At 43.1% G+C, this 10453-nt stretch overlaps 1 protein-coding gene across 3 annotated transcripts in view; it reads left to right on the top strand.

The window, feature by feature from the left end:
• Nucleotides 1-5406: 5406 nt before the first annotated feature.
• Nucleotides 5407-10453, top strand: part of GPATCH2L (G-patch domain containing 2 like) — a 54285-nt gene continuing 49238 nt past the window's right edge. The window contains exons 1-2 of one of the 3 annotated variants that reach the window (XM_059182743.1): nt 5407-5528; nt 7695-8366. In XM_059182743.1, the coding sequence (XP_059038726.1) occupies nt 7705-8366 (662 nt within the window). In that variant the 5' untranslated portion in view covers nt 5407-5528; nt 7695-7704. Of the gene's footprint in view, nt 5529-6761; nt 7196-7694; nt 8367-10453 lie in introns of those variants that run through there. The other 2 variants (XM_059182744.1, XM_059182742.1) reach the window with 2 other exon arrangements.

Genomic DNA, 10453 nt, shown 5'->3' with positions numbered 1-10453 from the left:
ATCTATGTTCTAGTGGCTGGTGACAGACTATAAGCAAGTACACATCAAATAAACAAGGTGATGTTGGATTATGACACAAGCGACAGGGAATAAGGAGGATGAGATAGAAAATGGCTCGGGGAATAGAATTCCTTCAGATGGTGTTAGGAAATCTCTCTATGTGAAGGTGATGTTTTAGCTAAGACTCCAAAGATGAGGAGATCCCCCACCCATGCCTACAAAGCCCTGTAGACAGGTATTCTTGGTCGCAGGATGGCATTTGCCAAGGCCCTGGGGGATGCAAAGAGAGAGCTCTTTGTGGGCTGGTATGGTGGGGAAAGGGGTCAAGGTGAAGCTGAGACATAGGCAGGGGCCAGATCATAGGTGCTGAGGTCATGGTGAGTACTCTCTGTTTATTCTAACTGCAGGGAATCTAATGAACCAGCAGCAGAGGTGCTTTTCCTATGGTGTGGTGTGGTGTGTGTGTGTGTGTGTGTGTGTTTTGTGGGAAGGACACAGGGACACAAGAGGGAGAAACCTATTAATTTTCCCACATGTGGATCCTTTTCAGCTGGTGATTTTCTCATTCAACCAACACTTTTGCTTTAATGGTCCATTAAGGGAAACTCGTTGGCTAGACTCTCTTCCTTTTCTCAGTAACTACTAATTTTTTGCAGCACTTAATTTGTGGTGGGTTCTGTGCTAAATGGTTTGCATTCGTTATGTCATTTAATCTCCACTGAAGGGACGTGTACATTCTATTATTGTCTCCGTTTCACAGAGGGTGAAGCAGGTGCTCCAAGAGTCTAAGCAGTTAGCTCTGGACACAGCTGGTCTGTTCCGGCGTTTTACCCTTGACTTTCCTCCTGCCTCTACTGTCAGCTGCTTGCAGTCGGCCCCAAACTCCATGTCATCAGTGACTTTAGCTATCAAGTATGATAGCATTTCCTTAGAACTAGTCTTCACCAATTTTCCTTTTGGTTCTCTTTTTTCTTAAATTTCTCCCTTTTCTGGCTTCTGTACAGTCGTTCTCTTCAGATGCTCTCTGTTCTTTTGAGCTGTCTCCTTCAACCCCCCAGACTTTTCTTGTCATGCTCTTTCTTTGAGTGGTCCCACCTCTGACTGCCATCATCACTTGAAGGTGGAGTTTTTATTTAAATTTTCTCTTAAGATGGAGACAATCCCTTCTAATTTCCTGTTTCAGCATTTAGTCAGCAAATATATATATATATATTTACATATACACACATATATGTATATATACATATATATTTTATATACATATATACACATATATATTTTTATACATATATATATACATATATATATTTTTTTAATTGACAACAGTTACTGGGCACCTACCACACGCAAAGTGTTGTTCTAGGCATTGATGAGAATATAATGGCTAGGACAGGATCTCTGAGGCAGTGGGATTGGCTTCATTTTTGTTCACACAGCTCTATTGCCAGAGCTTGACATAGGTGCTTGGTATATATTTGTGGAATGAGTAATTTAGCTGGGGAGGCAAACTTGCACATAATTGGCTCTAATTCAAGGTTGAATGGAGAAAATGCTCTAGTAAAGATGCCAGGTGGTACTGAGGGAGTCCAACAGAGTAGACAAGCAAGCGGAAGTCTTCATGGAGGCCATAGACAAGCAAGGGGAAGTCTTCTGGAGTTCCCATAAGCATTCAGCCTTTAAATCACCTTAAGTCGTAGTATTCCTCAAGAAATAGGAAGTGAGGGGCGCCTGGTTGGTTCCGTCAGTTAAGCATCTGACTCTTGATTTCAGCTCAGGTAATGATATCAGGATCATGAGCTCAAGTCCCACATCAGGTTCTGTGCTCAGTATGGAGTCTGCTTGGGACTCTCTCCCTGTCTCTCTGCCCCTGTCCCATTTGTACTCTCTCTCTCAAATTAAAAAAAAATAAGACCTTAAAAAGAAAAAAGAAATGGCAAGTGATCTGGTGTGCTCAAGTATGATGCAAGAGATAGTGAAAGACAGATGAGGTGCAATTGTATTTTGGGACTCTCACTCTGCTGCCAGTGTAGAGAATGACTTGGGGACAGACCATCCAGAAGAGTGGTTGCCTATCGAGGCCAACGACACAGAACAAACAAAACAGGGAGAGTGGATGCAAGAGTACTATAAAAGTAAAATCTATGAGGCTTGGCATTTAATTAGATAAAGGGGCATAAGAAAGAAGCAGGAACTTGGGGTGCCTGGGTGGCTCAGTGAGTTAAGCCTCTGCCTTTGGCCTCAGGTCATGATCTCAGGGTCCTGGGATCGAGCACCGCATCAGGCTCTCTTTTCAGCAGGGAGCCTGATTCCCCTTCTCTCTCTGCCCGCCTCTCTGCTTATTTATGATCTCTCTCTTCTCTGTCAAATAAATAAATAAAATCTTTAAAAAAAGAAAGAAAGAATCAGGAACTAAAAATGACTTCAAACCGTCTCACCTCGGTGACTGCATGATGGTGTTAACATTTCCCAAACAGGGAACAGTGGAGAAGGGGAAGATTTGATAGGGACTATGGAAGAAACTAAGCTTTGTCTCAACATCTTAAATTGGAGATGCTGGTGGAGTAAACCAGGGAAGATAACTAACAGAAAGCTGAAAATAAAAGTTGGATTTCAAGAAATATGGGAGCGTTCAGAGCTGACTGAGGCAACTGACATCATGGGAGATGCTGTGATTTGTGGGAGAGAACTTTTTTCATAGTTTTATTTTATTTATTAAATTTTTTTATTTGAATATACTTGATACACAATCTTTTATTAGTTTCAGGTCGACAACATAGTGATTCAACTTTTCTATATGCTCTCGCCCCAAGAGCAGCTACCATCTGTCACTATACAATGTTATTACGGTATTATTGACTATATTCCCTTTGTTATGTCTTTTGTTCCCATGACTCATTCATTTCCATCACTGGAGATCTGTATCTCCCACTCCTCTTAACCCATTTTTTCCTTCCCCCTAGGCAACCATCAGTTTGTTCTCTGTATTTATAAGTCTGATTCTGCTTTTTGTTTGTTTATTCATTTTTTTGATTCCACATATGAGTGAAATCATTTGGTATTTGTCTTTCTCAATCTGACTTACTTCACCCTCTATGTCCATCCACGTTGTTGCAAATGGTAACCATCTCATCCTTTTTAAAGGCTGAGTAATATTCCTGTGTGTGTGTGTGTGTGTGTGTGTGTGTACACCACATTTTTTTTTAAATCTATTTATCAATGGACACTTAGTTTGCTTGTGGGAAAGAACTTCAATTAACCAAAAAAGAGGGCTGATGGTTGTGGACAACTTTAGAACAATTTTTCTCTCCTGTGAAAGTTACAAATTTGGTGTGTCCAAAATGGAATTAATCACTTTCTCACCAAAGCTGTTTCTCTTCTTGACTTCTCTAGCTGTGTAAATGGTACTGACCACTCTCTTCATCGTGCTGGCACCCAACTTCAGTCCTCCTCGTCTCTTTCCTTAATTCTTTACATTGTAAGTTTCATCTATTGAAAATTCTGAAAAGAGGAGGCTGGGTATCTCAGTCAGTTAGGCCTCTGCCTTTGGCTCAGGTCATGATCCCAGGGTCCTGAGATTGAGTCCCATGTCAGGATCCCTGCTCAGCGGGGAATCTGCTTCTCCCTCTGTCCCCCCCACCCCACTTGTGCTCCCTCTGTCTCTCTCACATTCTCTCTCTCTCAAATACATAAAATCTTAAAAAAAAAAAAAGGGAAAGAAAATGCTGAAAATCCATAAAAATATCAGGTAGAAGATATGGTCATTTATAATGGAACTATTTTCAGTGATGTGTAGTGTATCACTTTAGTTACATTCCCAGGCAAGTACAGATTTAATTTCCTGTATACATGAATACAACATACTCTATTTTTTTTAGAATAACCTTTTTATTGGAGTAACACAGTCATGTAGGAATGTACACAACCAGAAACTGATGACTTTTTGTTCATTATTCTTCCACATCAACTTTAAAAGGATATAGAGTTATTCCATCCCATAGATGTACCATAATTTAGATAACTAATCCCTGTTGTCGGATTTTTCTTTCTAGTCTTCTTACCCCTCTCTCCACAATTTAAAATTTTTGTGCCAATTTCCAGTTTTTCTTCAGAATAAAATTCCTCAGAGGCAGAATTTCTGGGTCAAAGGTATGTGCATTTGAAAAAAATAACCTTTTTATTTTAGACTAGTATTAGGTAAGCAGAAAAATTACAAAGGTACTACAGGCGGTTCCTCTATATCCCATACTCAGTTTCCCCATTATTAACTTCTTCAGTTTCCCCATTATTAACTTCTTCCGTTAATATATAGAACATTTGTCACAATTAATGAACCGACATTGAAACATTATTATTAACTGAATTCCATAGTTTATCCAAGTTCCTTTAGTTTTTACTTAATATCCTTTTTCTGTTTCAGTCTGCCAACTAGGATACTACACAACATTTAGTTGTCACATTTCCTTAAGCTTCCTCTTGGCTGTGACAATTTCTCAGACGTTCCTTGAGTTTTTTTGCCGTTAACAGTTTTGAGGAATACTGGTCAAGCATTCTGTAGAACGTCCCTCATTTGGAGTTTGTCTGATTTATTTCTCTGGATTAGACTGGGTGTACGGGATTTGGAAGGAAAATATCAAAGAGGTAAAATGCCACTTTCATCATATCATAGCTAGCATACACAGGATCAGGGTGATTTATCACTGTTCATGTTAATCCTGATCACCTGGCCGAGGTAGTACTTGCCGAGTGTCTCCACTCTCCTCACTTCCCCTCTTTCCATACTGTGCTCTTTAGAAGGAAGTCATTACACACAGCCCTCATTCAAGGGCTTGGGAGTTATACTTCAGGGTGAATTATCTACATAAAGTCTTTGGAATTTTTCTGCACCAGAGATTTATCTCCTTTTCCCCGTTTATTACTTTATTCATGTCTGTATTCATTAGTTTATGTCAGTAGAGATGCATGGGAATTGATTTTATACTTAGAGTTATAATCCCATAGTACTTTGTTTTGTTGCTCAAGGCATTTGTATTTGTAAGACTGAGTGATTCACTACAAAGGTACCAGGCTAATCGTTGTGCCAACTCTCAGTCAAGAATGAGGATCCATTTCCCCTCCATTTCACACACCCTTTCTAAAAGTAGGTCAGCAAACAAGGGCGAGGCCGAAGTCCCTCCCTAGTGCCCAATTTCTTGACGTCCCCGAGGCAGATGAGGCCAGCCGGGGGAGGAGTGTCCAGCCCCAGATGTGGACCTCATCCTTCACCCTCCCGCCCTTAGCCCCCGCCCCCCGGGGCCCCCCCAGTCCCTGTTCCGGCTTCTCCAAGGCCCCGCCTTCCGTGGGACGGAAGTGGGCGCGGCCACGGACCGGAAGCGCTGGGCAGGGGCGGGACTTCTCGAGTAGCCAGCCCCTCCCCCTCCACCACTGCCCCACCCCTCCGGCCCGGACCGGAAATGAGGTCAGAAAGGGAAACCCCGGCGGGGAGACTCGGCCCCAAAAGCGGCGGCCATTGGAGGTGGCTGCGGCAGCTGGTGAGGGGGAGGAGTGGGTTGAGAGGGTCGGGGTCCAGGGGGCCGGCGCCAGCGGGGATCGGGGCTCCCGGCTGAGGCCGAGGGGCTATAGCCGCCACGGGGCTGCGGAGGTTGGCGGGAGGGGCGAGGGCGGCTGGGCCTTGTTTTTCAGGGCCCATCGACCCCATGTCGGGGAACGAGGTTCGGGCGTCTCCGGGGCGACAGTCACCTCTTCTCCTTTCTTCTTTCTGACTCTTTTGGGCAGGCGACAGCGTGAGGGCTTGGTGTCCCGAGCTGTGTTCGTTCTAGTGTTCGGGGGCGGGCCGGGGCGTGGGGGAGAGTCCTCCCAAACAAGCTCCTTCTCACATATGTGGCCATGTTGCGACCCCTGATTACGGAGGGTTCTTAGTCGCCAGGACTTCCTTTTTTTGCAGTTCTGCCCGGGAAGGGCTGACCCCCTGCCCCGGTGAGCCCACAGGAGAAGTTGCTTCCTGACGCCTGCCTCCTCCCCCGCTCCTCGCAACCCGGTCTTTCGCTCCAGCCGTGCGGCTGCCTTTCCCCTTCTTTTCTTTGCGTGACTTACCTTTCCTCTCCTCGAGTGCTTGCTGGACAAGGGCTTTCTCTTGGAGCGTGCACCCGAGACTGAAGGTGTGGGGGGCTCAGGGTTCTGTCACCGGCTGTTCGAATTGCATTCCCTTAGATCGGAAAGGATTCTGCACAAACAGCTGCAAGTTCTGTAACTTGGCTCCACGTTAAAGTGTACAGTTCTGCCTGAGTCTTAAAAGCAGTAGTTCTTTAATAAGGAATTAGGTTTAGACGTGCTGTCCCCACATGTTTTGGTCTTAAGGGCAGTTGTCTCCCAGACCCCCGTCAGGGCGTTTTCAATGACCTCCTATTGCTTGAAAGGACGTGGTCATTTTATGTTCTGTGGCTTTTGACACCTGGAGACGTTTTTGTTTGTTTGGTGGTTGTGGAACTAGATGTCCCATTGCTCCCACCCATGTGATAGATAAGCCAGCCTCCTGTTTTCTTGCCTTTGAATTCATTGGCATAGGGACAGCCTGAAAAGAGGTTTTAGAAAACCCTTTGCAAATGTAAACTGCATGAATGGAAATAGGGTCTGAGAGTGGTGGCTCACAGTTTTAAATTCTAATTATGGGCTTGAAATACTTTGGGCTTAAGGAGAGCTAGGGAAAAGATACTAAATTAATATGTATTTAATAAGGTATTGTAAAAATTATATTAGACATTTACCTTTAAAAGGGCATTTTGAAAATTGCTCGTACTGCTCTCATCCCTTGGAAGGTTTGCCTCTGAAGTGACCCTAGAAGTATGAGGGTTTGACAAGAATGAATAGAAAAATAGAAAAATGTAGAAAGCGGTTAGCCACAAATCATAGAGACTCCATCTGTCCCTGTCATTTCAGCATCAGTTACGTCCTGATTTTGTGTGATTGGTACTAAAGCACATAATTATGATCACTTAATTTTCTGAAGGATGGGAGAAGAGCTTAGAAGCTGCTAATTGTTAAAAAAGATATGACATACCCGATAAAATTCCTTCCCTGCTAGCTTCCAGGTGGTAGTTGGGACCAGAGTGGGGGCAGACAGTGTCTTTTTTCCATTCAGGGTGCACATCTGGTTACCACAATTTCTTGATCACTGAAACCGCAAGCAGTGGTCCTTAAAGTGAGTCACTAAGTTGTCTTTCTCCTCCCTTCCACAAGTGACCCCAGCCCATGGAACAATTCTTTATCCATGGTTTTGAAATTGTGTGTTTTTCTGCTCCTGTCTAATGAGACTTTCTCTAATCTTTTTGGATTCGATCATCAGATAATTTAGTGACAAGTTTAATTGGGGAAAAGGGGAGGAAAGATTTATATCCCTGGCTTTGCTCATTTTTGCTAACATCCTAGTTGTGATCTGGTGAGTGATTTTTTTTTTTTTTTTTTTGTGCTTTAAAAGCATGTTGACTTGAGGTACCTAACAAGGATAAACACCTCTGTTTTTAGTGGCTTAAAGGTGCATGGGTGTAGGAACAGTCTTAAGTGTAGCCAGATGAAAGATGACTTTATTTTCTGTAGATGGGGTGGACCCTGCAGTGCCATGATCTATTTTATAAAATTACTCTAAACAGCAGAATCCTATTCAGGTTTTCTTTTTCTTTTTCTGAACTTTCTTTTGGCAGATGTGGCCTCATGGATGAGCTGGTGCATGACTTAGCCTCAGCCTTAGAGCAGACATCCGAGCAGAATAAGCTTGGTGAGCTGTGGGAGGAGATGGCCCTGAGTCCTCGGCAGCAGAGGCGGCAGCTTCGCAAAAGAAGAGGCCGGAAGCGCCGTTCCGACTTCACTCACCTGGCGGAACATACCTGCTGCTACAGTGAGGCCTCCGAGTCGAGTCTTGATGAAGCCATCAAGGACTGTCGAGAAATGGCCCCTATTGCCAATTTTAGTGACTCCGATGACACAATGGTAGCCAAACGGCACCCAGCGCTCAATGCCATTGTTAAGAGTAAGCAGCACTCTTGGCACGAGTCTGACTCCTTTACCGAAAATGCACCATGTCGACCGCTCCGGCGCCGGCGGAAGGTGAAGCGAGTGACATCAGAGGTGGCCGCAAGCCTTCAGCAGAAGCTCAAGGTGTCAGATTGGAGCTATGAGAGAGGCTGCAGGTTCAAATCGGCTAAGAAGCAGCGTCTGTCCCGCTGGAAGGAGAATACTCCCTGGGCCTCCTCAGGTCATGGGTTGTGTGAATCAGCAGAAAATAGGACTTTCCTAAGCAAAACAGGAAGGAAAGAAAGGATGGAGTGTGAAGCAGATGAACAAAAACAGGGCTCTGATGAGAACATGTCAGAATGGTGAGCTCTCCCTTACTCAGAGATTTTCCTGGCTATTTTTACCCCAAGTCTTGATGAGTTCAGCTCTCTTTCCAAACCAGCCACCGTGGTGTTGACTTTGTAGCCCTCCCGTAAGCAGGCAGCTAGGGTTTATCTCTAGCTTTTTACAGTACATTCATGATTCTGTTTCCCTATGTCAAGAAGGCTGTATATAAACAAACACATTTGTTTTTATTTTTTATTTTTATTTTTATTTTTATTTTTTTTTAAAGATTTTATTTATTTATTTGACAGAGAGAAATCACAAGTAGGCAGAGAGGCAGGCAGAGAGAGAGAGGAGGAAGCAGGCTCCCCGCTGAGCAGAGAGCCCGATGCGGGACTCGATCCCAGGACCCTGAGATCATGACCTGAGCCGAAGGCAGCGGCTTAACCCACTGAGCCACCCAGGCGCCCCACATTTGTTTTTAAAAATTGTTTTTAAATGTGTACTTCACATGCGAAGCCATGAATTTTATTTTAAAAACAACTTGCTGCTGCTTATGCCATGTAGATCAAACGTAGATGTTGGTAGAATGAGGGTCTCAGCAGAGGCTGGGGCGTGTGTTTGTGTACATGAGAAAATGCTGGTGCCAGGCACGTGGAGTTCGTGTATGTTCCTGGTAAGCTGCCTTTCCCCATCAAGAGTCATGGCTTTAGGTACTGGGCTATAATTCTGTTGTCTGCTCCTTCCAGTTTGACTCTGTGGAGCTTATTTTTTACAGCTGACATTCACGTAGTTATTTTTTACAGCTGACATTCACGTAGTCTGAACACATAGTGGGCTTTGAAAATAACAGTACCAAATCCCATTAGTCTTATACTAGATGTCACTAGGCCAGAAACATTTGGGTCTTTTAGGTGCATGTTTAAAATGGCAGTGCAGTTTTTGGTGACTTTGTTTTTTATATCTCAGGTAGTCCTAGGAACATTGGACTAATCCCCACCTTGATACTTTAATATTATTCTTAATATCATTGTATGATAACTCTTTCTCAAGGAAGATGCTGTTGGTGTTTTGAATGGGGCAGTTCTTGGTGGTGAGGGACCACCCCATGCTTTACCTGGGATTTGATATCCCTACATTGTTTCTATCTTCTTCATAGCATCAAATCAAATGGCTTTATGGGGGCTGCCTAGTGGGTTGGTAGTCCCAATCGAATGTTTAGAACTCCACTGTATGGTAGGACCGCTATTCGTATTTTGTAGAAGAGGAGATGGAGGTTAGTAGCATTTAGATAATTTGCCCAAGGTCACCCAGTGGCAAAACTGGGAATTGAACCTGATTCCAAAGTTCATACTTAACCACCATGTTTTGCTGCCCCTTTAGTGTCCCTTTTCCATGGCTCTTTTTCCATCTCATCTTAGCTTAGAATATGTGGCTTTTCTTAGGACTTTCCTCTTGAAGTTTGTCTGAAAAACAAAGACATAAATCTTAGGAACTATGAGGTGAAGCTATGTCAGTAATAGGGAAAGCTGCTTAGATGTTTATCCCTGTACCTTTCATGGGTGATTTTAAATCCAGCTTTAACAGTTTTTCTGACTAACTTTATATTTGCCAGTCTGCACAACCAGATAAGCTTATAATTTCGCTTCTTAATTTTCTTTTAATGTATCTCCTCAGACTTAGTTGCCCAATTTATATGTATGATTTTGGGTTATAAAGTTTTTTTTGTTGGTGTTATTTTTAATCAAATAAATGTTTAGTCAACTTACAGCCTTTCACAATACCAAAACCCTTGATTGAGGCATTTAAGTTTGTTTCAATATCAAACCTATATGCCAAATAATTTACTGTTGAGAATAGTGATTTTTAATTGTTTTTTTGCAATGATAGCTTGTATATATTTTTTCCCCAGAATTTCTTGTTAAATTATGACATAATTGTAGGTGAGAGTCTGTTAACTCTGTCTGCTCTTAATAGTCTGAGAATGGTTCCAGATAGGGAGTCTGTAATTTAGCAGTGAGGCCTTCAGTCCTTCCAGTTCTTTCTTACCCCAGACACATCTATTGCACGTTATAGTCAGGTTGTAATAATAAACATTCTGGTTATATGAGAGCCTGGGTAAGTG

This window comes from Mustela lutreola, chromosome 7 (genome assembly GCF_030435805.1).
Source record: "Mustela lutreola isolate mMusLut2 chromosome 7, mMusLut2.pri, whole genome shotgun sequence".
Taxonomy (NCBI): domain Eukaryota; kingdom Metazoa; phylum Chordata; class Mammalia; order Carnivora; family Mustelidae; genus Mustela; species Mustela lutreola.
The sequence above is the reverse complement of the archived record's forward strand: the minus strand, read 5'-3'. Positions and strand labels throughout refer to the sequence as shown.